Here is a 26,551-nt window from a genome sequence, read left to right as displayed (position 1 = left end):
AAAACTCTTCCATCCTCAGCTCTATATTCAGGTTTGCCCTTGAACACTGACTCAGGATGTTGAATTTCCTGACCTCTTTTGGAAGGAGAAAAGGACACCTGTTTATCAAAGTATTTAATCCATGTCAACCTAAAGAGAAAGGAATTCTGACCATGGAATAAAGCAAGTAAAAAAGGGCTTTCTGGAGTTATCTAGTGCATGCACAGAGACATGCATGTGCATACACCATGTTACTGAGTGTCTGTGGATGTGTTTGTATGCAGACTCCTTTGGTGGAGCACTCTCATGAGCAAGTGTCCACAGGGAAAATGAAGCAGGTTACAAAAGTCTCACTGGGCTGATCTTCAATCCTATCATATGTTTCGTCAGATGAGCATACAAAATTAATCATTCCAGAGGGACTCAGAAAGTTACAAACACTAAGTGATGTTATCTGCAATTCCAGAGTTTATCTCCACAACTAGCAGGAACATTATTGTACAGGATGCAAAATCAGACACTATAAAAGACAAATATTCTCTCTACATTTGCCTGGAAAATGATGCTGATTTCTCTGATTCACTAAGCTCTGAAGAAGGAAGTATTTTCTGTGATAAATAGGATTAACTGCTTTTAAAACCATACCTCATCTTACCTGATTCATGGCCATAACTTTGTAACTCCAGAAGAGTTAAAGGTAGTTCTCTGTTCTTAGTCACTTTGTTGGATACCCTTATGCCTTTCTTGAGAATTAAAGTAAAAATGGACGACTACAGTGAAACTACACACACAGGAATACTCAGGATATTACACAGGAATACTGTTATATTACACACAGCACTATCTAGTACAGCAGTGCTGGCAAAAGTAACAATGCACATCCTTTACTGCTTGCTGAGGTACATGGCAGAGACACTGTGTGCATGGACCAGCCAGCTGCAGATTGACAGGGCTCTGCTGCACCCAAATAGATCCACAGCTTGGGCCTCATTGAGTTTGAACTCTATATAATTATGTCATAAATCACATGCTTGCTTCTCAGGTTCTTCTAAATTAACTTCTTTCTCCCTCACCATTTACAGAGATAGTGGCAAGTTTCAAATGGTGACTCAAAAAACGCAGGCAATCTTTCTAAAAGCACTGCAATAAAGACTAGAAAATTTCCTGGAAAATTCACATCCCTTCAGTGTGGTCTGTGATGAACCTAAGAGCCAAACCAAGGTGCTGGTATGCAGAAAATGTACCTTGAAACCCCAGCTTGACCTTGAACAGGTCATTTAGAGCAAACTGAGCAGTCACTTACTCAACACAAGTTCTGGTGATCCTGTCTGTAGAGTGAGATATTACTCACACATATCTCATCATCTGTAAAATAGGTATATCACAGCTCTCCTGACTTACAAAGTTTTGAAACTCAATTCTTCATTCTTTACACATGGCTGTGGGATTCCTCAGCAGAAAAGAAAACACAGAACTGAAATTGAAACAAAGCAAAAGTCCATCTAGTTCAACACCCTGAGCCCAGTGTTGGTAGATAGTGGCTGCTGAGACAAAGGCAGCAAGAAAATGAGAAGGACAGTATTTCTCTTTATATAGTCCCAGCATTAAGGAATAAATTAATTTCTTCAACCTGGGGTTGTATTTGAGCCATTGTGTCCAGCTGCCATTGATGGAGCAATCTCTCATGAATTTGGCTAACTTCTTTTGAATGCATCTGTGCTTTTGGGCTTCACAGAGGCTGCTGAAGCTCAAAGCATTTCTGTCTATCATGTTGACAATGTAACATGCTGGTTCCCCACATGTGACAAAATCACTGGGAATCTTCTCCCTGCAAACCAAGTACAAAGAACTGAAAAACTACTTTTATGGTTTTCTCAGCCACTGTTGCTGTTGTATATACCCTGGGGCTGGTCACCCTCCCAGTCCTGAAGGAGTAAGGAAATACTGAAAACAGAGTTTCCCTGGCTGAACGAAAGTCCCACAGAGCAGAGTGAAACAATGAAGCTGTTAAGTTCACAGTACGTGGTTTCTCTCAGCTTGCTTTGGCAACTCTTCGGCCACGACTTGGTAAATACATAGGTGGAGCTGTAAAACATCTCACTCAAACTTGAAGGAGGCACGTTTTCTGCTATGATCCTCCGAGCACCTTTTTGCAGAAGACCACAGGAAATGATAAATCGTTGCTGTGCTTCTCACTAGCACAAGCAGCCATGGTCTAGAGACAGGATCAGGGGACTGAAAAAATATTAAACTCTCTTTGATAAGCAAAAAGTAATTCAGCAGTCAGGCCTTAGCACATTTCCTCAGAGCAGGGAAAGTCAGTTTCTTTCACTATCCTTATAAAGCTGCAGGCAAAAAGCAAGGAAAACATCTCGGCTGTGGAGCAATCTCCAAAGAAATAAAGAACCTGAAAGCACATGGTGCTTGCCAGAATCCTGTCAGTGGGGCACCTCACTTGCTTTCTCAGCAAAGGGAAAGCTGCACAGAAAGGTGCACTCAGAGAAAAAGCAGTCATGGGGCCTGTGTAAGTCATGAGGAGTATGGCTCCTTCCTGAAGTAACCCATCCCTCGTTACATCCAGTGCCCCTGAGGCTTCTCACAAACAACCCCTTTTAGCTCCCTTTGATCTGCCATCTTTGCTGCTGCTCTTCAGATCTATTCCTGTTTCAATTCAGTTCAACCTGCCCTGTGTGAAGCTCTCTTTTCCATGACACAATTCCTAGGGCCTCCAGAGGACAGGGAAGTTTCATAATGACTGGAGAGATGCAGAGGCACGAGTATGTCCTGGTAGCACCACTAAAATCAGAGAGCCACTGGGGAAGCAAAACTCTCTAGGAAATCAGCTGAAATTTGTGCTTAGTCTCACCTGGGAATGCTGGTTAGATAAGTGACCACATTCAGAAAATCATCATCAGGTATCTCACTGAATCCTGCAAATTCTGGAAAGGTTATAATGGGTGCCCCATCCTTCCCTCTTCCTCCTGCAAAAAAAAAAAAAAAAAAGAGTTTAGAAGGTGATTTGATGACTTTGGACAGACTGGACAGTACTCAAGTGGGAAACACTGGCACATTTCTCCTTGTAAAGCACCCACATCCAGTAATCATCATCAGCTCCAACCACACAGAAGTTATGAGGGGTTTTCTCACCAGCTTGGGCTCAAAGCTGAGAGCAGACTGACGAGGCAGCAGCACATAAAGCAACATGATGAAACAAAGCTTTTGTTACAGGTACCTTATTGCTTAGTTCTCCTTAAACAGGGTATCAAGGCTATTTTCCCTGAGTCTTTCTCCTTTCTCTGCAATTTTTATAGGAATTCTCTAACAGCCCAATACTGAGTGTATTTCTGCTGCAGACACAGTTTTCTGAGTCATTTATCACACACAGAGGACCCCTGCCCAAGGGACAGCCAGTTTCTGGGCTTCTCTTTAGTAAAGAGGAAGCTGTGAGGCAGCAAATTACCTTCCTTGGGAAAATATCCAATAAATGATCCCATTAGGAGCGTGGGAGTGGGGGAAAAAAGCCCATTCTCATTCCTTGAAAGCACCCTCTAAATCCCCATAAATAATCCCTGTTTCCAGGCTGCTCCCATCCACCATTGCCTTTCCCTGTTGATAACCATAGCTGACGCCACAAACCAGTTTCTCCTGCTCTGTTGGTGGTCATTGCAAGGAGGTGCTCCAGTAATTCCTGGCTATTTCTCTGCAGAGTGGACGGTCCCTTGCTAGTCCTGATCCTGCCTCTGCCCTGTCCTCACAGCCTCAGCTGGAATATTTAAAATCCTTTCTGACCATGGAGAGCTGGAGTGCTGTGGAATACAATGTTTGCACAAGGTAAAATTCAGAGCTCTAGAAAATAGGAATTTTGAAAAAGGAAACCCTTTTTCTTCTTGATATCTGGTGACATGGTATCAGCACACTACCTTTAGCCCCTCTTTTCCTTTCTGAAGGTTGGTTATTGCTTTCATTACACCTGAACATGACTCAGTTGTGTGAGATCATTCACTAAACTCACCTTGCTAGGGAGAAAACAGACCTACAGAGACTCAAAAGTGTCTCAACCAGGAGGGAAAGCAAGAAACCCATTATTCACACTGCACTAAACTGGATTTCAAATGTTGAGTAGAGCCACAGCCCCCACATTGACCTCCCCACTGGCCTTGCGGTGATGCCAAATGCTGATGCATGGCAGCTGGACTTCCAGCTGCACTGTCTGCAGTCAGCACTGATGTAGAATATGCTGTCTTGCAAGTTTGGTCAGGCTTTCCCCAGACTGCTGCACTCTAGACCAGCAGGTACCAGTTAGGCTGGTTTGTTACAGATTCTCAGTGACATCTCCTGGACACAAACAGTAACAGCCAGGAAAATTTAATACCAAATTTGTCTGCTGTCTCTTTGTGCAAAGCTCAGTGTGTGCCAAGATTTCATACTTGGTATCTTGTGAGCATTCACAGGATTTCTGGGCACCAAACTTTCTCATTCATGTATTTCAAGTATATGAATATACTTCAAATGAGGGAGATGTAGTAACTTGGAATATTTTGGTTTAAAGCAGCAATATTTGCCACTGGAGGATAAGGTAGAGATTCCCCTGGATTCCCTACTTTAACATCTGATAGTTTAGCTGCAGTTATACTCAAGATTTGTTCAAACTACAAGTTTCAAAGGGTACTTCTAATGCTTCTGCTCCTGAGGATCTCTTTGTGTCCCTTTTATTTCATCTCCTGTATCTCCATTCACACATGTGCTCTTCTTCCCCTGGCCTCTTCCCTGAGCTGCATGAGGCAGGCTGATGATGCACTCTATGTATGTGGGTGTGTATTTTTGTCATGGGATCTTCTCCTATAAAAAGCCATCCAAAAAATGAATGTAAGCAGACTGAACACTGACTTCCTTTCACCACTGGCAACACATCTAGGACACTTAGGAGCAGCCTCAGACTGAGCATTCAACTAAGAGTCAGCAGTTCCTGCCTCTAAGCCACAGGCCCTTAACAGCTCCTGATCTCCATCTCATTCTCCAATGTGAAGGCAATCCTTCCTGCTGCAGCCACACCAGAACCCTCAGATGGTCCAGCAGAGCTTTATTTCAGACAGGGAAATAAACAAGGAAACCCTCAGCTCCTGCCACACCAGGAAATTAGGGGGAAGTTTGAGGGAGTTTGGTATTCAGCAATTGTTAAGTGCTATGATGAGAAGAGAGCAGAAATGTGTAAAGTGTTAAGTGACAAGAAATACCACAAATACGTTACAAATGGGTTTTTCCTGCCCATATCTGAACTTCAAGTAGTAGTTGAGTTATATAGGAAAATTATCTATATCCATTTGGAAAAGGGATATAAGGGAAGCTCCTTAAATACCAAGGATGTCTGGAAAACTCTCTCTTCGAAACAAGGGAGCAATTCCATACATCTAACTGTTAATGCCACTTTTTCCCTGACACTAATCCAAGAATTGCTGCAGTATGCAAATTTCTGCAGAATGTGGATTGACAAGCTGCAGCCCTTTTTTCCTCGGCCATCAACCTTTCTTTCTAGGGAGTTGCCACAAGATTGCTTCCAGTCCTTGAAATACTTTAGCTAGATACTACTCAGTGTCTTGAAAGGGCAGACAGCACAAACTAAAAGCTAACAGGGACAGTCTCCAGTCAGCACCATAGCTATAAGGACTGAGTACATGGAATTTGTCTTTTATGAAATTTAGAAGAGATAGCACAGAAGCTGTATCAGGATTGTACAAGGTACCCATGGTAATTGGACCTTCACTAACTCTCAGGTGTACCAATTCCCAAAGTCCCAGGACACAGAGCAGCATTCATAGCTGCTCCTATTAGACAGACATTCCAGCAGCCAATGCAGCCTGGATAGCTGCTGCAGTGAAGATGGGGCCAGAATTCAGCTGTGGAAACAAAACAGCTGAAGTATTTGGGGAAGGAATATATGTGGGGGAGAAAAGGTTATGGCAGCTGAGAAAATTTAATTTTTCTTTGCAGTGTAAAGGGTGTGATTGACAAATGAGGTGTGAGTGCTGAATTCTGAGAGCTCTCACAGCTGAATCTGTATGTTGGTATGAACTGATGTAAAAGCAGAAAGCAACCACAACTGCAGGCCAAGGCCCTGAACACAATGAGGATCTTAGACAATCTCCCACTCCTCAGTTCCAGCCCTCCCATGCTTCCCTCCTAGGCACAAAAAATATCCATGGTTGAGACAATAAGGGGCTACACTGAAGTCTTGTTGTATAGCCAGCAGCTCTTCTAACTGGAGACCACCAAATATGCTGACTCCCTTGGGAAATAAAACCAAAACAAACAAAAAGCACCAGAGCAACAAAGGGGCTATAGTCAGGAGAAGTTCCAAAAGTTAGTCTGCAAGTTTCCAGAGCTCACCTCCCCAGCCTGCCACAGACACTAACTCATCAGTTAGTATTGGAAAGTGCTCTCTCAAATGCTGCTGACACGTGCAGCCTGAACTGCTTGGGCCTGCCCACATGCAGAGAGCTCCCTGAGTCATCACAGCCCAGCCCTGACTACAGTTCATCTCCTGGGTCAGACAGCCAAAAAGTCTAATGATATCTTGGCTGAAGTTTCACTGCTTTGGTCAAGTCTTGCTTTTTCCAAGCTCTGTTGTTTTGGTTTTCCATGTTGATTAAGGGCTGTGAGTGATGAGTTTCTCATTAAATCATGTTTCCTGGGTCTCAATTTTTATAAAAGATCCAAACTATCCTTTTGGCAAGGTCAGGCCAGGTTTTCCAAAAGGCTCAGTTTAAACAGGAAGCAGATGGCCAAATACCCTCCAGGCTTTGCAAATTAAATAAACTGGCTTCTGAGTCAGTTACAGTTTTCAGATATACTCTCCCATCCACTGAAGTCTGTTAACAGGAGTGGAACACAAAGAAAATTATTCTCTCTGATAATACATTTCCTGACAGTTTGCCTAATAAAGTCGTGATTTAGCAACACGATCCATTATTGCTGCAAATGGCTCTTTGAAAGAGTAATTACAGATAAGAACAGGTTGTGAAGCTGCAGATAAAAATGTTGGGGGGGAAAGGAATGGTAGCAGTTCCAAGAGCAGATTGGTACAGCAGGACAGATAGAAAAAGTATTTTACTAGTGGTTCTTTATTCTTGAGTAAAAACTGGTGTGTTAGAATAACCAGGCTTTCAGTACTACTCAGCTTTGTGATCTAGTTCCCTTAACAGCTCCAGGAAACACACAAACCTAGCTGAGCACTTCTGTGTTGTCACAGCTGTAGTCCATTAATTGAGAGTTTGGTTTTCAGGGAAAGGAAAGAGGCAGTAGCGATATCAAAGCTAGAATTTAACCACAAGAACCAGTATTCCTACCAGATCTCACAAGCTAAGCAGGGCTAAATCAGCACATGGGAAAAGAGACAACCAAAGTAAAATTACATCATTAAGGACACTGCCACATTACACTGCAGCCTTTTCCATGACCTCAGTGGACCAGGAAAGGCTTTGGAGAGTTTCCCTGTTCTTGGCATGGAGTAAGGTCTTGATTAGTCTGGTAGGTAGAGGACCACGACAAACGGGAGGCTGTTAGCAGGTAATACATTCATTATAACTAGACCCTGACACAATCAAAAACCCAACTCATCAGACTTGTTATATAATTCCTACCATCTGCTCAGAGACCACAAGACAGCCAGATCCTCTTAAGAAGTTTGCACACAGCAATAGTGGAGAGAAGTGTTTCTAATGAGTCACGTCCAGAGAAAACAAAGAGCCTTTGATTCATTTTCCCCTTTCTTTTCTGCTTTACTGCAAGGAAACATTGTGAGTTACTACATCTGCCTCAGCTGCCAGCTGTAACTAAAAGGGTGGTATTAACTAAAGAAATACTCATTTATGACAAAGTTTGCAACAGTAAACCACTGACTTCCATTATCACTGGACAAATGCATTTGGGGTCCATAGGACTGAGCAGGAGAGCTTGACAAAGCCAGAGGTTGTGGAGTAACAAACCAGAGTCAGTGCTACATCCTCTGGGCTCTGCACAGGCATGGGAGAGGTGACTGGCTGTGCTCTAGGGGCTGCAGCCTCCAGACTGAAAGAAATAAATCAGTATAGTATAAATCAGCGCATACTCCTGTTAGGAGGTTGTTCAGAGAAACATAATTCATGTGCACAACGCTCTACAAAAACATTGGAATTGTCTTTTACTGCCCAAAATGGGACACCAAAGAACAGAAGGGGTTTTTTTTTCCAGACAGTGGCTACTGAGCTGCAACATTTCAATGTGGAAGACCAGGAATAGGCTAAGTATCAAATTTTCAGCCACCATGTAGGCAAGCACTGAAGTACCAAAGCACCAAAATATTTGTGGTTGCTGGTACCTAATGAAAAGCAGCTAACAGCATGTTTGAGGAAAAGCTACAGAGCCATCTGGAAAAAAAATCTAAATTGAATGAGGTCATTTACATGTGAATTACTTTAATAAGTGAAATGAGGCAGAAGAGTGCCCAGTTTTGTCTTCATTGCATGAAAAAACCAATCTTTTGCTAAAAGAAGAAGAAAGTTACATTATTTAGAGAAATGCATTTTTGAAAAGTATAGTAATGTCTGGCTTGCACCTAAAGTTCTCTTTGCAGGAGGCAATAGAGAGAGTGAGGAAGATTCCTACTATGTTTTACCTATGACTCACCAGTGGTCACCAACAGAATAAGACCAAAGGGGCTTCTAAGCCTTCCTTAACTTCTTCACATGCTACCATGGGGATTTTGGAGTGGAGGCACCCAGGTTTCCAAATTTAACTGTAAACTTCAGACTGAAATCAACGTAGAAACTATGAACTACACTGCCCTGTTTTATAGTGGGATATTATTTCTGGACTGTACTGAGGAGATTTTGGATAAGCCTGAAAATTCTTAAAATGAGATTTGTTATTTAAGTAGATGGGGGCATGAAAGACGCCTTCTCACTTTCCTTTGTTATTTGTTATTAGTACTTCTATGTGGATGAACCAGTTATTTGCTGATTCCTAACGAACAAGCCCCTCAGCCTTGCCTTCTATGAGGAGTCATTTTTCAAGTCTTTAAGCAGCTCACATTTAAACAGCCTCATTTAAACACCTTTCTCATCACTTCCAAGAATAAAAGAATCAGATAAATATGAAGAGTTGAATTTGCTAAAATAGCAGGTGAGAATACAGGCACTGCTGAAATTATGAGTCCATAAAGAAATATGAAAATTCTTTTTTTTATGTCTACCCATGACATTTTTATTCCTTGTTTAATGTTCTAGCTGGAACTGGAAATGGGTTTTTTCTCCCTGTTTAGTAAACCACTTTCCATAAGTTGCACATTACATGCTGTGTTCAGCTTTTGCTATTGGTCCCAAATCTTGCAAGGTAATGGAGTTCAAAAATAGCAATCCTCCACATTTTACTGCATAGGCAATTGCATATGAGGCACTCAGTTCTCAACAATTCCTACTTACCTTGCACTGAGCACAACAGTGGGATGAAAAGGGTTTGAGCAATTTAATGCAGTTACAGACCCTGTCCTGCCCAGAGGGTTGTGCTCATTAGGAATTCTGGAAAGATGGGACCCCGAGATGTTTTACTGCAGATGGGAAGGCAGCTGGTTCCACCTCTGCTCAGTCAATACCCTCCCTCTGCCTAGTGCAAACCCTTTAGTTATTGAGCTTAGGAAACTGCCACAAGATCCTACCTGCAAGCCTCCAAAATCAAGTTTTAATACTCAGAGCCTCATAAAGAATTCTGTGTAAACTAGATTTCAACTTCTTTCGGCAACTTGGAATGTATTTTAAAATGCAAAGACAGAGCAGGAATTAGGCCTGCAAGCTGACCATTTCCAGAGCTAGGTTGGTGCACTCTGTGCCCTCTATACGCACCAAGAAGAACAGGCTTTCCAAGAGGACCTTATAATCTCAGCATTTTGTGCAAAATCATGATACTTCGCTGTTTCTATGAGGAATATGATAAACAAATTCTGAATTTTCTTATTTGTAGAACAGACAGAAATAGAGACAAAAGGAGTTGCCAGAAGCCATGCAGTCAACAGCAGAGACTGTTTTAGGACCTAGATAAGATTTTATCATCTACAGTATCCAAAATAATGAGTTAAATAATTTGCCAAATATTTCAGTATCAGCTCCTTCTTTGGGAAAGGAACTGCGTCACTTTGTGTGATTGCAAATTTCAGGCAAACAAAGGACTATGTAATAATCATATCTTTTAAAGATTAGAACCTTACATTTTAGCAATGAATCATTTCTAAAACAAAGACAAATGAGGAAGAAGGGGGAGGTCATGAATAGATCCCTGGTAGACCAAAATCTTTTCCCACAAACAAGATGCTTGGACATTGTGCAAAGATATGTAGTGAAAGTTTTGTTTAATTTCTTGCCCTCTAAATAGGTTCCTCCCAGCCCATTGTGGAGAACATGGAAAATTAACTTGCCTTAAAAAAGCAAGTACAGCAGCTTGGCACTTTTCCATTCCATACACCGTGAATATCTGACTGTAGCATTTCTCAGGAGCAATATGAAAATTCTATTGCAACTGCTGTACAGAGCTGAAGGGTGACAGTCAGCATGACACATTCCAGTATGTCTCCAAGAGAATCACAGAGTGTCATTACCAGCAACTTCTTACCTGACAAGATTGCAAATTGCCTGTGGAGCTGCTCTATTATATCCACTGCTACCAGCGGCCGTATCTCCTGCTGCATGATTTCATCTGTGCAAGAGAAAACAGAAATCTTCCATGAGTTCATAAAGCCTCAATTTTTTCCTCCTTTAACAACCCAGAAAAACAAAGATGACACTCAAAGCCTAGCCAGACTATTGCCTGAGCTATTATATGACTATTGTGGTAAAGATTATGGTACTTACAGAGTCTCCTCTTCAGCCTATTAACTTCATCTATTGCCTTGTGATTTCAGAGAGAGCTTTTCATAAACCAGCTCCAGTGGATTTGCCAGAGCTTGCCACAGGTTCGCTTAAGCTGACAGCTGCTTCCTACTACTTCAGGTTCCATATTAAGTCATTGCATTTGGCCTCCCACTACAGCAGTTTTTCAGTCTTTGAAGCAGTGAAGTCTACTCCACATACATGGCCCTGTTCCACCCTGAACTCCCCGAGCTCTGCTGGAAGACTTTGTGTAGCCAGCCAATCCACAACAGTTTCCTTTCCTGATGCTTTTTCCGCTACAAGCAAATACAGAGTAAAAGGAGGAAATAAGGGGCTGTGAGACTTTCTTCTCATGAAAACAAAGCCTGTTATTTTAACTAAGCCTGTTAGTTTAAACACTAAAAAGTTAAAAAGTAACTTGGCAAGCAGCTGGGCAAAAAATGACCTCAATTTTTATGTGTGATCTATGGAGTGAAAAGCAATTATAGTTTCATAAGGAGCTAATTTGATCTCTTTTTGTAACAGGTGCATCCAGTTATTTTCTCCACTCTTCACACCAGCCTAAATCAGCAACATTTACAAGAAATATCTGCCAACTTAACTGGCAGGATCAAGGTTTATGTTCTAATGACACCTATTGGAACTACTCCTTTAGCCACTGTACAGAACAAAAACAGTCCTGGTGTTGTACAGATCACCTCTAAGTACCCAGACAGCAGGTGGAAAGAAGGAGGCTGGGTCCAGATAGACCACAGACCCCCCAGAGACTTGCCCAGCCCTCCAGGGTAACAAACCTGCCAGTAGTTAAGTTTGTGTTTGATGTTTGCCAATGTGAAGACAATATTAAGCAGTCTTGAGCAAAACAGAAATTCCACCACCCACCCAACCCCTATTTAGCTTTATTAGCTTGCTCTAAACATAGCTTGGTTTCTGGTTTCTAAATATCCTTTTTATTCAGAAGGTTTTTGTGATGTCAGGATAAGATGAAGCAAAAGAAACAAGAACTGCAGAGTGCCAGTTAGTTCTTAACAAATCCCCTGCCTGGGCAAGACAAACCTCATGGGATTGCTGTAAAAGCCACACTCAGGAGGAGATGTTCAGATGATGAGAAAGGTGGTACAAAACACATTTGGTGACTGGGAATCACACATCCAATAAGTCAGTACAGTTCATACAGTGACATGCTGGGAAAAGCAATTGCAGCAAAAGAAACTAGCAGGAAACAGAAAATCTGAGAAAACAAGGGAAGGTGCCTCACAGCCCAATGGGCAAATCAGATCATGTGGCTATGAAATGTCAGCAGCTGTAGCCAACAGCACTCAAGGTCCCATTTGCCCATTTGCACTTCCTCTAGGACAGTGCTTAAAGGTAGTTACTCCCCAACATGGAAGAATTTGTAATACCATCACAGCAAAGACCTTGCAGTACAAGTCCCAATCCTTGGAAATCTGGTTCATTACCTGGGGCTGCTGAAGGAAGTTTATAATCTTTGACTAGAAGATAAGCAAACTAAAAGACACAAGTCTGGGTTTGTTTCAAAGCTTTGACACTTGCCACCAGTGAGCATTAATCATTTATATCTTCCACTAGCTTTATCCCAGGAAGCTCTGAAGCCTCTCTGGTCTGAACTGCAAGCCAGAAGGCAGCAGGAAGTGCTGCTCACCCTCCTGGGTAGAAGCAAGGTACCATTTTTCTGTGAGACTCATATTCCAGCTGAGAAACCCCTTCTTCAGGGTGACATGAGCTGGTATTGAGCTGACAGCTACAGGTTCACAGACACTTCAGAAAAACTTATTGATGATAGGCACATTTGAACACTACATGGGGCCAAGGGGAAGGTTTCAGGAAGCTGAAAAGCTGCAGGAACTTGACAACTATCTTGTCTCATAGCACCCCTTGCTAATATCTACAGAGGAGGTCAGAGAACTCCTGGTCACTTCAGAGCAGTCCTGTCCTCTGATAAAATCTGTAACTGTATAGGCAACTCAAGGTCTTATCAAAACATACACCAGCCAAGTGTCTGCAACATATTTATTTTGGGAAACCTGACTCAGACATTTCCCACCTTCTGTGTGATTGCTCTTGTGGTCTTCACTTCTTTTTTTTTTTTTTTTTTTTGAAGAGGCAGTTATTCATAGCCTCTGAAATTTCAAAAGAAAAGAAACATTTAAGTGTTTGGTGTTGCATGAAACAATGCCAATCCCCGACATGGGTCATCAAAGATGAACATTTACATATACCATACTTTCTTCATTACTTGAATTAATTGAATCTGTCAAGACAATTTAAATATGAATGTGATAAAAGAGGAAAAATAAAAGAAACAAGTCAGTTCATCTACTCTTGGTTCTCCTCTTAAATTACTATAAATTAAATTCCTAGCAGAGGCCAGTTTCAATGCAGAAGAATTAGGCCTTACAGTTTTTCTTCCCAAGGTTTTCTACCAAGAGGGAGGAAAAGAAAAGCAATTACTACAGCCATCTGTCTGGCACAGCTTCTCCTCCTTCCCAGCTCTCCAGGGAGGCTCACTGCAACTGTGCTATCTGATCCTCAAGGGGAAAGCCATTCAGTTATGCTTCATAATTCCTCATTCAACAATGCAACCTGCTCAGGCTCACAAACACACATTTATTCTGTGTCTCATCCAGTTCTATGTGTTCCCACAGCAGATCTGCAGGAGCTACACCAACAGCAGACGGTTAAAAACAACGAAGAATATCCTTGTTCTTTCCTCTCTTCTCTGAGCAGACACTAACTAGTTTACATGCTAATGGCAACTAATTGTTTCCAACAGCACTGGAAAGGTGACCTGCTGGAGTGAGAGACTGGACTGCACGAGCAGATTGACACAGCAGTGCCTGTTGCTCCACCAAGGACAACTAAAGGCCACCAGCCACACCAGGACACTGGGGCTTCTTTGTTTTTAAGTGGCTGGAGGCTACAACTGCCTGGCCTTCTGCTGACTGCAGGAGAGGATGGCTTCAATCCCCCATCTGAAGCCACTACTCTTGGAATAATGGGCTACAAATTTCCAGAGCAAAGTTCATGTCTTCTTAATGACAGCCTAATATGTAATTCACAGTGAAAGAAGACAGCTGACAGTGAAAGAAAATCTTTTCTAAAATAGTAGAGTACATCAGCCTACTTCTACTTTGTGCAAGCTCTGTCAAAAGTTATGCTCAGAACTTTCATAATTTTTTTGAGAAAAATCAGATTGCTTATATGATGGAAAATGGTCAGACAAGATTAAGCATTTATTTCTTGATATTTCTTGGCCAGATATTTCACTTTAAGAACATGAAAGCACCTCTTACATTATGTGTTCTTAGGCTCCTTAGAAAGTACCAAAAGGCAAATCCAAAGTTTGAAAATGGCAGAATTCCTACAGTCCAGAACTTCTCCCAGGTCCCGAGTCTGCTTTGCTTGCCACCAACAACAGCCAAGTCTAGCAGAGCCAAGTTAGATTTCAAGAATTAAACACACTAAGGGAACAAATTTGCACATTTGACTGATAAGGTTTAAGCAGGCTAAAGGATTTGAAAATATTCTGTCCCACCAGAATTCCCAGTTCAAGTCCTTAAGAAAAACATTTCCCTTTTTGAAGGTCAAAAAGAACTTCAAGGTTATTACATCAGAGAAAGAATCCCTTAGTTTGGAATCCTTTTTTTTTTAATTTCTATTTATTTTTCTTTCTCACCATTCATGCCCCTTGTTTACTTTCTGAAAAGGTTTGTTTATTCTCTCAGCCCAGGCAGACAAACAGTGAGGTCAGTTACTAATACAAGCTGCTCTGCTACAGATTGTTTAAAAAGAGGAACTAAAGCTCTAGCTATAAACAGAAGGGAAATCTCATCCTTTCTCTTATTCCTTGGCACATTCCTACCACCTCTTTTTCTGCAAACCCATGTTGAGTCAAGTGAAAACTAAGCCAGGAATAACTTTATTGTAAATAAGGTGAAGCATCATTTCCTCAGTGATTGCTTCTGATCTGGGCTAGTTCTCTGCAAAGCTGCTTGAAGGGTACAAGTGCTGGTAATGCATAGGAGGGGTGGGGGGTGGCAAAGCCAGGACTACCCTTCCAGGAGAGAATCACACTTAGGTCAGCTTAAAGTAAAAGCCAAAATGAAGCTTAGGTGGCTGGTATCAACTTTTCTCTCAGATCAATTTTTCACCAAGCACAACTGTAAAACCTACAAAGAGAATTTGTTTAAAAGCAATTTCTCTTCTCATTAAAGCCAAGTTTCATAGCAAAGTTTGGTAGTATCTTCCAAAGACTGAGGATCCTTCCAAAATATTTAGGTAACTCTTGGTCATGTTTGGAAGTATCTGTTTAAGTTGGTGGATTTTCAGTTGCAACAGCAACCCAGTTTTGTGTACACTAAGGTAGCAGAAATCTGGAGATGCAAAGTTAGGAGCAAGATCCTGTCTTGAGTGATGCACTGCCAGCATGCTCCAGTCCCTTGAGAAGGGGACAGATTGAGGCCATGATGTGGAAGGAATTGCCTTGCAAATTTTCCCAAACAATCTCCATGAAAGTTTAGAAATCCACTTTTCTCTGAAGAGCTCAAAAGCCTGTGAGTCCCAGTGTCTACCTGGGCAGAAGCTGAACTGGTGCCTGATGTGATTTTCTGTCACACAGCAGATGTGCTCTGGAGTTTTCTCCTGACATCACACTGAGTCGTGATTGGTATTTCCAAGGCATTCTGTGCAGCTTAATGATGGAGGTACAGCTTTACCTGGCCTGGCTCTGCAGGCACATATTTCTGCTGATTTTAAGTCTTTCAGAGAAGACTGTTCAAATTCTTTGGATCACTGCATTTTTCAATTAATCTCATTTACTAAATTTGATGCTTATTTTAACATAAAATTATAAGAGTGGAGAGGTCACAGATTGAAAAGACATGTTTAGAGGCTGTGTTTTCCTGTGCTCCAGGAGTGGTTACAGACTTTAGTAAGCTGTTTTTACAGGCAGGCACAGTACACATTAGAAGTCTACTGTGGTTGATTTATAAGGGGAAGAAAGTAGAGCTGATCATATATAAAACTGAAATCTTGCCCTCCCAAATGGAAATGCACCCTCTAGGCATGATGTCAGCTTTCTAAGGCCATGTCAAAATATTTTGGAATACAATTCCTTGGATGAAGAAACAGATTTTGCTGCTTTTTCCATTTAACCACTTCTTCAGAAACAGTCTTTGGATGTTCTTGTTTAAAGGAGTTTGTTTTTCTTTTTTTTTTGGTTTTTAAAGAATTCTTAAAATTGATTGGTAAATTAAAAAAAAATTAAAAACATTCTTCTGCAAAGGTAAACTGTCATTTTAATTTATTGTTGGTACATTCTGCAAAAATACATTGGTGTGTACAAATTTATACTTACAGTCATACTTCAAGGATTTCAGTGACTATTTACTGTTAGAACACACCATACATTTATGCACACATCTAGGAATTCTCCATTAATAATCCCCACAAAAACTAAATTTACAAACTAATATAAAATTCTCAAAGCACTCTCCACTGTTCAGTTCAATTCATATCCTAGCCTATTATGAAGATACTTCTTATAATACTGCTGTAAAATTGTAAGAGATAGGTAAGAAATTTTTAACAAATCTTCACTCTACATTATGAATTATCCATTATCAGAAAAGATCTAAAGAAACACACCATACCACATCATCTGCTCAGCAAGATATTGCTTGATTTCACAGACCACCCCCTGGTGGGGGGATGCTACATCCTACTATCCACAAAACTGAAACTTCCCTAATAAAAGGCATTAAAGGCAAAGGTCTAATCTCAGCACTCAAGAAATAAATCCAGATTTATAGGAGCATGGGACAGCCTCTTGCCTAGTGCCTCAGCAGTAAAAACTTCTTGATAGTTTCTGATTTTTGCCAGAGAAAAGTTAATTCATCTTCTTCCCAAAATCTGTCCTTCACAACAATGCTGGATTGCTAGAACACAAATTCCTGCTCAGAGAATAGAAGAAAAGAACATTTCCATAATGTCATGTTAAAAACCATCGTGAATAACAAAACCCACATGTGGCAAACTGCAAAGCTAAAATATGCTCACTACAATGCCTGAACACTGAGCTAATCAAGAGATACAGCAGGCTGTACAGCAGACTCCATTCCTTTCTCCCAGAGCTTGCCAGCAGAAAATTTCATAGCTGAAACTGTATCTTAGAAAAATTCTAGCCACTGGCTCTGCCCTGAACTATTGCATCCAGCAAAATAATTTCAGAGCCTATTCACATAATTTCTGAGCTCAGGAGCTGAAGGACTGGTTGCTTGCTCACTGCTGAACAGAGGCCAGTTAGCTCAAAAATATTTCCCTGGTTACTCTATTGGAGACAAACAGTGAGCCACAGCAGGCACCCCTGCTGCCAGCAGCACTGAGTGTATCTCCGGGACAAACACTGCTCACAGCCCACCTCTGCCCGGGACAGCTCCCAGCCATCCTCCTGCAGCCTTCTCCAAGCTGTCACCAGCAGCCCAGCTCAGAAGCCCAGCAGAAAAGCCACAGAAAGACACGGCAAGGAGCCATGGCTCCCCTGCAGGCACTCACGATCCCTCCCCGGTAGGCAGCCTGGCTCCTGCAGTCCCGCTGTGGCAATGAGCTCACCGAGGCACAGGGCAGCAGGGAGGGAGCGAGGGATGGAGAGAGGCCGCGCTCCCTGCGAGCAATCCTGGATCCAACCAACGCTGCGCCCAGGGGCTGAGGCTCTGCTAGAGGAGTCTGCACAAAGTGCTTCGGAACAGCTCCGGGGCAAAGCACAGCAGAGAGCTCTGACTGCACCAGGGCCAGGTTTAACCTGCCCAGGTACAGCCGCCTCTCCCTGCCGGGGCAGCTCTCCACTCGGGCCCCTCCAAAGGGACGCTTCGATGGCTTTCACAGCTTGGCACAAACCATGAAAGTACAGCCCAACAGACAACAAAACAGATTGACTTGCTCAGACTGAGGCATGGAAAGGGCTTTCATTAAAATAACTTTAAATAGTAGGGTATTCGGGGCCAAGGGAAACCAGCAGTGCTGCTGTGAATTGCTGTCTCGAGTACTATCCCGAAGGCACACCCACACATCAGAACACAGTGCTGTTATTTAAAGACAAAGGAGAAGACTGCACGAGACTTACGAATTTGGTAGGAAACATGGCCTCAGGTTTTGAACAGGGGAGTAATCATTTTGACATATTTAGTTCAATGAATACTTCAGAACACAAGTTTTCAGTGCATGAAGGGAGTACACATGTGGCTTGAAGAAGGTGACATCACACCTATAGCAGTCTGAAGCAATACTGGGAAGCAGTAACATAAGATTAAATCATAAAATTTACTGTCCCTTTACTGCCACAACCCCTAGCAGCTCAGTAGCTTTAGATAAAAGTCACTCCTCACCCAGGCTACTGTAGCTGTCCCCTAGGATGTGTGAAGCAATTGTAATACCTTGTTTGTTCTGTGTCTTCAGGCTCCAAAAAGACAAGTGTCATTCATTCTTATAGATAGGGAAATTGAGGCACAGAGGTAAGAATCCAGATCATCAGTCAACTTCAATTTTTCCCAGCAGTAAATTGAGGAGCAGACCAAAGTTGTTTCTACAGACAGACTATTGGACAGTGGATCTCTCTTAAGGATAATACACCCAGGATTTCCATCCTTCTCCCATCAGCTAACCAATGCAAACTATGACATTTCTTTTAGTATAGCATGAGAAAACAAACAGGATTTTCTATGTAGTTACAAATGCGCGCCAGATCTAAGCAGAGCATCACCATGCTTGGTACAAGATACACCTGAGAGCTTATGACACCTGTAGCTTTACAGACAGACACTACTTGGTGGATAAAGGCACAACAGGAGAGTGGCAAGATGCATGGATTTTACACTGCACTTCCTTTCCCAGCCTCCCCTACACTGCCTGCCAAACAAGTGAATTCACCAGCTGTAGTGGCTGTGTAATGTTACTCTCTGCTGCCTGTACCAGTATAAATGTCCACGTGTAACCAATGTACAAGATCTGTCTCCCATTCCAGACACGTTTTGCTCTCCTGGGAGCTTCCCCTCCCCTTCTGCTTGTGCAGAGTGAACAGACCACAGCCCTGCTGGCCAGCGAGCCCAGCCCGGCCCCAGGGCAGCCGAGACAGCACAGAGCCTGTGCACAGCTGGGTCCCAGCCAGGTGTGGGGTAGAGCACGGTCCCCTCCTGGCACCACCCCTCACCTTCCTGCTGGGATTGGCCTCCCTGGGAGCACAGAGGGCCAAGTGTCACATCGGTCCCAGGGGCTGATCAATGTGCCAGATGATTACTCTGAAAAGCACTTTAACCCTGTGTGTAGAGATGCTGCAGAAGCAGCAGATCCAGCCGTGAGTGAGTTAGACAATGAAATGCTACTCTGCAAGTGAATGGAAATGACTAACCTAATGTGGATTCAGGATATAAGGAGAGCAATGAACTCACCATGGAAGTGGCACCAAGAAATTCCTCTCAGGCCACTACATTCTCCCTGGGCAGTAATTTAAATTTCATAAGCTAAATTTACACGTCAGACATTTTTTCATTTGGGTAATTAGTACAAGTAATTTCAGTATGCTTTGGCAAAATGTCTTTGCCAAGCTGAAAAGGCTTAGTTGTGCCTCGCTCAGCAGAGCAATATTTTGTACTATCCAAATATTGTCTCACCAGTATACAGCCCATAGAATAGAGTAATACTGACATTTCAGTTTTTGTTACTGGGAAGCAACTGTATTACACATTTAAGTTTATTAAAAAAAATAAATTCAAGGACATGATCCTCTCTGGCTACAATACACCCCAGTTTCATTGAAATAACTTGCACCATGTCAGCATCTGTCTCCATATGTTCATGAGTTCATACCTGTGGGTGTGGGCCTCCAAAAGCATGACAAGGAATGGCTCATACTCAAATGCCTCTAACTCATCTTCCCAGATTCTTTCACTGCAGGACCAGAGAGGACCACTAAGTTCATTGTGTTTGACTTGTTGAACACACAAGATGTTCATGGCAATTGGATTAAACCAGCATTTTGGAAAGCTCTTTAATCTTATGTTAAAGACTTCAGGCAACTTCAAATGCACTGTTTCCTCTAGAGGAGGCCTAACACAAAGAAACTGGCTTGTGTTTTACAGCTCCCACTTTGACTTACAGCCCATTGATTTTTATTGTGCTTTTGACTTGAAAATTTAAGTTGCCCCCATTTCATCCATTCTCTGACAGATGTCACTTCTTGAGCCTAGGGGTAAAGTCAAGGTAAAATGGAACACAGTATCCCCTTACCCCTTCCCATTTCACCTCAGCTTTTCCCAATGCTAGCAAATGATGACCTTACTAATTAACAGTATCCCAATTTAAAAATCAAGTCTTCACTGCTGTAGACCTCCTCAGAGGCATCCCCAGAAGCACACTGTCTCTCAAGGTGTGACTCAGGAGTTTAGACAAGTAGCCTAAACTGAGCAATCCCCATGACTCATAGGCACAGGTTCTGAATATAAATAAGGCATTGACTCTGTGCAAAATAAAGATGCTGGGATATTCCAGCTTAGAAAAAGGTGAAAAAAATGCTTGGTCAATAATTCTTGTCTGTTGTAAGAGCCTGGAGGATTTTTTTCCCCTTGAAAAATGGAATTAACTAATAGGATCAGAAATTTGTGCAACAAGACACTTGGCATAGTCCAAATATTCATATATAGCTGGGCTGCTCCAACCAAGCATTTATTTATCATTACTTTATACTTGATCCTGAGTATCTCTAGTAGATAATATGGTGAAGAAGGAAAGTCCATGTCTTAGAAAAGTCACTGGTCAGGCTAATCCATAGCAAGATTCAGGTAATAAAGCTGCAGTACAATTTGTATTAAAAAAAATCAATACATTAGTCCAGCAGAATTGGGTCTTTAGGTGAGGCTTGAGGCAGCAGAACTGGCTGAATTTGGAGAATAACCTCTGTGGGCATAACCAGGCTGAGAGCCCTGCACAGGCACTCTCCAATCTCCCAGCATACTCAGCACCATTCTTCCCTGAAATCTTCTCCCCAGGCAGTTTACACTACAATTTAGGTAATAAAGAAAAGCAAACTGGGCTATTATATTGTGGTAATAAGTCCCACAAGTTAACAAAACATTGCCAATTACAGCAATCTGTCTATCCATGCTTAATGCTTTTCCATTTTGCTGAGTTGTTTCTTGTTCTGGTATCATGGGAGAAAGGGAAAAACATAAATACCCACAAGGCCTCTGCTCTAACTTGCCCTCTGAGAATTTGTTCTCTTGATCTTTGCAGTTCTACATCTCTCTCAGAATTCTTTTAAATGAAAATCAAGCTGTACCATCACTATTTGTCTCATAATTGTCTAGACTTTTCTGATTAGGCAGACAGGGTTTTAGTATTTCTCAACCACAGCAGAGCATGCTGCATATGAATGGGAACAGGTGAAAAGAAACACAAGCATCTAAGATAATTGTCTTTTCTCAGAAAAACCTCTGTAGAAAACAATTTTTTTTTTCAGCTATTCTATATGCAATGAGAGCCAGCTGAAAAAAGTTATCCCAGGTCCCTTTGGTAGCATCTTTTACTAAAGAGAAGAAGAAATACTGAATGCAAATAGAACCAGAGCAATTTGACCAATACACAAGGAGCCACTGTGACTGAGTCTCAAGGGATTTAGAAACACCTTCCACTTATACTTCAGATTTTGGTCTTCACATGAAATAGCCATTTTCTCCAGTAATCAGCACTTTTGTGGAAAGGCCAGTCATTTGAAAAAGAAAAGCATTTCTCATTTATTTTACTACTAAAGGTAGAGAAGCTCCAAAAAGTCCAACAAATTTCAGTCCCAATTCATTTCAGATGGGATTTCCTTCCAGAGATAGCACCATAATTCCTTAACCACCCCAGTACCCGAGTCCCTTTTCCCCCCTGAACAGATGGATTTGAAGAATTGGTTTTCAAATCCAGCAGTAACAGAGACACAGCAGTAGGACTGAGTACAATTTCCAGTGATTGCTGGACAGAAAAAACTGCAGCATTCCTCTGTCCTACAGAGGACAAAAGCAGAAACACTGCTAGCACAACAGACAGGTCCCCATCCTACTGGCAAGGAGCCTCTTGCCTGGTTTTGCAGTAACAGCAAAATCCTGAAAAGCCTCAGTAATAAACTGCATATTCCTGTGTGCAGATTCACTACCCTGATTTAAGCAGTCACCAGCCTTGAGCACAGATGAAAAACACACAATTATTCCTCTAAAAATATAAAATCCCCTTGCAGCCCCAAGCTCCACAGCATGCAGAGACAGTCATAGCCAGCACAGGATCATTCATCCATGTAAAAGTCCTGTGGGTACACGATCCCCTTGAGGACTTGAGCATCACAACAAGACAGGCTAACTAGGAGCATCTGGGGACAAAGGGGCCAGTTTGGCAAGAAGGGTCTTCAAGCATTAAAGGTGTTCACCAGCAGTAGGGTGACATAAACAGTCAGGTCCATGCTGAAGACATGTGAGCCACTGTGCAAGAATGATGCATTTCATGGCAAGAGTCTATGCTTTGCTTTCAGCCTCACTATCTGTTTTGTGAAGAACTGAGAGCACTCCAAAAATGATCAGCCGTGGACCCTGGACTGGGGTCCCTGCCACATCTCTGCCTGGCTTTTTGGGGGCTCCTTCCCTTTGGTTCTCATGTTGTGCTATAACCAGCACCTTGGAGCTGCATCTCCCAGTCTCAAGGTCACATAGTGGTGTTCAAAATAGCACCATTTGTACCCCAGACCCCAGAGGGCCCTGTAGGCAGCTCATATAGCCTGTTGCAGGGAGCCAGGGCTGTGGAGCTCGCAGCAGGCATCATGTGCCCATAAGGAAACTGCCCTTCAGCTGGCCCCTCACAGCAGCATTTCTTTCTTGTGAGCATTCACTATTTTTATCCTTTTACCTGAATAGGAGCCTACAATCACACCTCTAACCACTCATCAGAACAAATCACATTGATTGAAAGAAAGCCTTGAAACTTGCATGATCCAGGAATGTGGAAGATCAGACTGGAACTGGAACATAGGAACTGGAATGGCTTGGCACAACACTGCATACTGTGGGGTACTGCTGATAAAAGGCAGGTAACCTGCAGGCCACTGCAAACACATGGCCTCTATTTCTGCTGTAGTTACCTGCACGCCTTCCATATCTTCTCATTATGATATCTAATACACAAGATAAAATTGCAACAGAATATTCAAAAGGCTCCATAGGCATGGTCTGCATGTGTGTCCTGGGGATGGACAAGGAGAAAATTGCTCCATATTTTGGAGTGCTTGAAGTACTGAGTAAACATCAGCCAATTGGACCTTAGCAACAGTTCAGCTCAACCTTTACACTGCAGAAATGGTACTCCCTCTAAAATGCTGGTAAGTCAGAACATGCCCCAGACAGGGATCCTGAATTGCTGTTATGTTCAGAGAAAGCCAGCCTGAGAAAAAGGCAGTCAATGAGTCTTTGCTTGTAGGACTAGGTGGGGCAGACAGAAACCAAGTTCTCTGGGACAGATAAACTTTTTGCCTCTGTGTTTATGTAGCGCAGACAACTAAGGGAAACTGGTCATCAAAGAAGTAATATGAAGTAGTCATAGCTACATCATCAGGATCCACTTTTTATGGAGGCAGGTAATTCCCACTCCTACTTTACAGATAAGAAAACACAGGCCAAAAAAAAACCCACAATGAGCACAAGGTCAGAGTCAGTTCAGAGCAGGAGAAAACAACCCACACAATGTTGTTATGAACTCCTGTGCCACCTTGCCAGCTCCTTAGCCCCTTTCTAACACTGTCACCACACACAGAGCTGCCCCAGTGTGTTCTCACAACTCACACAGCTCCAATACCTGCAGCTGAAGGCACCTTGTCCACAGCAGTAACTGAACTTCTGCCCCTACGGCAGCTTCACTGGCAGAATTTAATACTAAAGCAGTGAAGATGTTTTCTGCCTCACAAAATGACAACAGGCTCAGGCTGATCTGACATGCTCTCTGTTCCCTAGCAAAATATTATTTTCCAAGGGATTTCCACCCATAATACTATGCCAGGTAGTCTCTCAACAAGAGAGGCAGAGAAGGTGTTTCCCTGGGAACAGTAACCATGGCAAAGCCCTTACCAGTCTCTTCCCCTCTCTACTACAGGAAGAAAAAGAGCAGCAGATGCCTGAGCTCTGCCTCCAGCAGGTCCACAGGCCCACAAAGCCATAAGCAACCTGATCAAACATTCAGGAAGGAACTTCAATGAATCCACTGTCTTTTACTGGATACCAGACATTTCTGCCCTGCTGCACTGAACTCGGAATGCCTCAGTACAAAGAGTGCAACTGGAAACATCAGTGTTACTGAAAGGTCAGCCAAATACAACAATGCATAGGTAGGCACTGAGCCCAAAGATCAGCATGGATGGATCACCCATAGAAGCAGAGGTACAATGGACTGGCTTTGCACTTTTCAAACCCTGACATTGTGCATTAGAGCCCTGTTAAAGAAAGCATCTGCAAAGCCTGGTTTGTGAGCAGTGGCTGCAGCCAATACCCTGCCTCTGACCCACCTTTTTCTACAGAATATTCTTGATTTACCGGATCAAATGCAACTCTCTTTGCTGAAGAGCTAATTAAATCTAATAAACAATTTAACTTCCAAGTACAATCATATTGCATGCTTTTGGGAGTCTTCAACATGCACTAGTGAACACCTTGTACATTTCTGGATATGAGGTTTACTAAGTATTTATTCAAGTTAACAGGGCAAATGAAGGGGGGCTCTTTGAAAAATCTTCCTCTCAATGACACAGAGAAAAAGAGTTCTATGATTCAGCAATCTTGATATGTGAATTGACAGTCAACAGCCTAGATTTCAACTGCATCACTCCAGAGTTAGCATGCAGTTAGCACAAATTGCTAGGTACCAGTACCTTACACTAGCAACCCCCTGAGAGCGGAATACTGCCCTGTGCCTGGGCTGACTCACACAGAGCACAAAAAGCTCTGTTGTGCTACTTTCCGAATACAGTGAAACCAAAATCTTTACAGAGAGGAAGATATTGACCTTCTACGTAGTAATTCAGGAGCACAGGGTGACAGGGTCAGCTGGGCCATGACACCTACTGCTTCAGCTCTTTACATTTATTTTTAAGAAGTATTTTCCATGCACTACTCATGACACATACAGAAAACTCAGTGTCTTACACCTGAATGAAATAAACATTTATTCAGAACGAGTCTAACATTCATTTTAACTCCTTTAGGTCAAATCACTGCAAATATCCCAGAAATATACAGCCAAGTCAAACACTGCAGTCACACCTGAGGTAATATCCAAATCCAGCCAGTTGCCTTTAATTATCACTGACTCCTCAGAGAAAGCATTAAGAATATAATCTCTTTTTGCAAATTGCCTGGGGATGCAATGCAATTACCACTACGAGAAGATATTATTTTGTTTAAAGATGCTACACATACCTTTCTTTGCCATGCGCTCCAGTCTAACGCATCCTCCTATAAAATCATGGTAAGATTTCATTTCTCCTTCTGTTATCCGGACAGCAGTGAAAGGCAGATTCCTGGGTACCTGTTGTCCACATTTCTGACACCGAGAAGCCATTGCCACAGATCGGGAGACTCCTGTCAGGAATCTGCTCTCTGTTTGCTGGAATCCAGCCTGATTCTTCAGCTGTCAGTCCAGCCTGGTGACTTTATCCCACTTAGTTCATTCAAGGTCACCCTCGCCAGCAGGATGTTCACCATTGCAATTGGCTAAGACTTTTATAGGCTTACTGACTGTGTTTGTTTCTCCCTCCTTGCCTTCAATATCAGTTTACTTTAATCTCTCATTCAGAATGAAAGCTGTGAACCTCAGCGCAGCCCATGCCCTGAATGGCTTCCTTATCATTAATTTAAAGCTGTCTTATAAGCAACAATGAAGAGAGAAGATCCCAGAAGCACATTGCAAGATCACAGAACGACTCTTAATGAGCATGCCAGATATGTTCACAAAGAATTTTTCTTTGAGAAAAGGTTTTTCTTCATGATTTTTCATTCCTTTCAGGCTTATGATTTTATGATTCTTCATCTCTGAGAACGAATTCTTTTACTTCTGCATTTCAGCTTGGACGGTGCAAGGAGACTGCTCTGCAGAGCTGCTCAACCAATTACTCACACGTCTGGCAGTGGCACTGGGAGGCTGCAACTGTACAGAAAAGCCCTCTGCTGCTGTGCACAGTCCCTGCTCATAAGATCTGATAATCGAAATGAACAGAGTAGCAAATGGAGGACAAGGGAAATATTGTTGGCAGACATGCTCTGCTAGCTAAGCAACCCCCCAACTAATTTTTTTTTAAACAAAGAAGTTGGATTCATTAGTTAGACACCAAACTCAGATATTTGAAACATTCATTTAGAAATCCTCCTTGGAAGGAGCTGGATATTTAAGCTGACTTTTTTTCCCCTTTTAACAATTACAATAACATAAAACACTGGTTAGAGAGCCTTATGAAGAAACTAGTTATTGGGGAATTGAGTGCAGAGAGCACTCAGTCCTGATACAGTGAATTAAAAAGGAGCTTCCCCTAGGATCGGCAGGGGACTGCACAGGAGATGCATAACAGGCACAAGGCCAGCACTAGTGACAGTGCAAAGAAT

The 26,551-nt window shown here is 42.3% G+C and overlaps 1 protein-coding gene across 1 annotated transcript in view; it reads right to left on the bottom strand.

The window, feature by feature from the left end:
• MCF2L2 (MCF.2 cell line derived transforming sequence-like 2) overlaps nucleotides 1-25,514 on the bottom strand; it is a 130,645-nt gene extending 105,131 nt beyond the window's left edge. Inside the window, exons 1-3 of the mRNA XM_031055432.1 lie at nucleotides 25,373-25,514; nucleotides 10,615-10,698; nucleotides 2,846-2,960 (exon numbers count right to left, since the gene is read on the bottom strand). Coding sequence (XP_030911292.1) covers nucleotides 2,846-2,960; nucleotides 10,615-10,698; nucleotides 25,373-25,514 — 341 coding nt within the window. The remainder of the gene's footprint in view (nucleotides 1-2,845; nucleotides 2,961-10,614; nucleotides 10,699-25,372) is intronic.
• Between the last annotated feature and the right edge of the window lie 1,037 nt (nucleotides 25,515-26,551).

Source organism: Geospiza fortis, unplaced genomic scaffold, assembly GCF_000277835.1.
Source record: "Geospiza fortis unplaced genomic scaffold, GeoFor_1.0 scaffold172, whole genome shotgun sequence".
Lineage (NCBI taxonomy): Eukaryota > Metazoa > Chordata > Aves > Passeriformes > Thraupidae > Geospiza > Geospiza fortis.
This window is presented reverse-complemented; position numbering and strand designations above follow the sequence as displayed.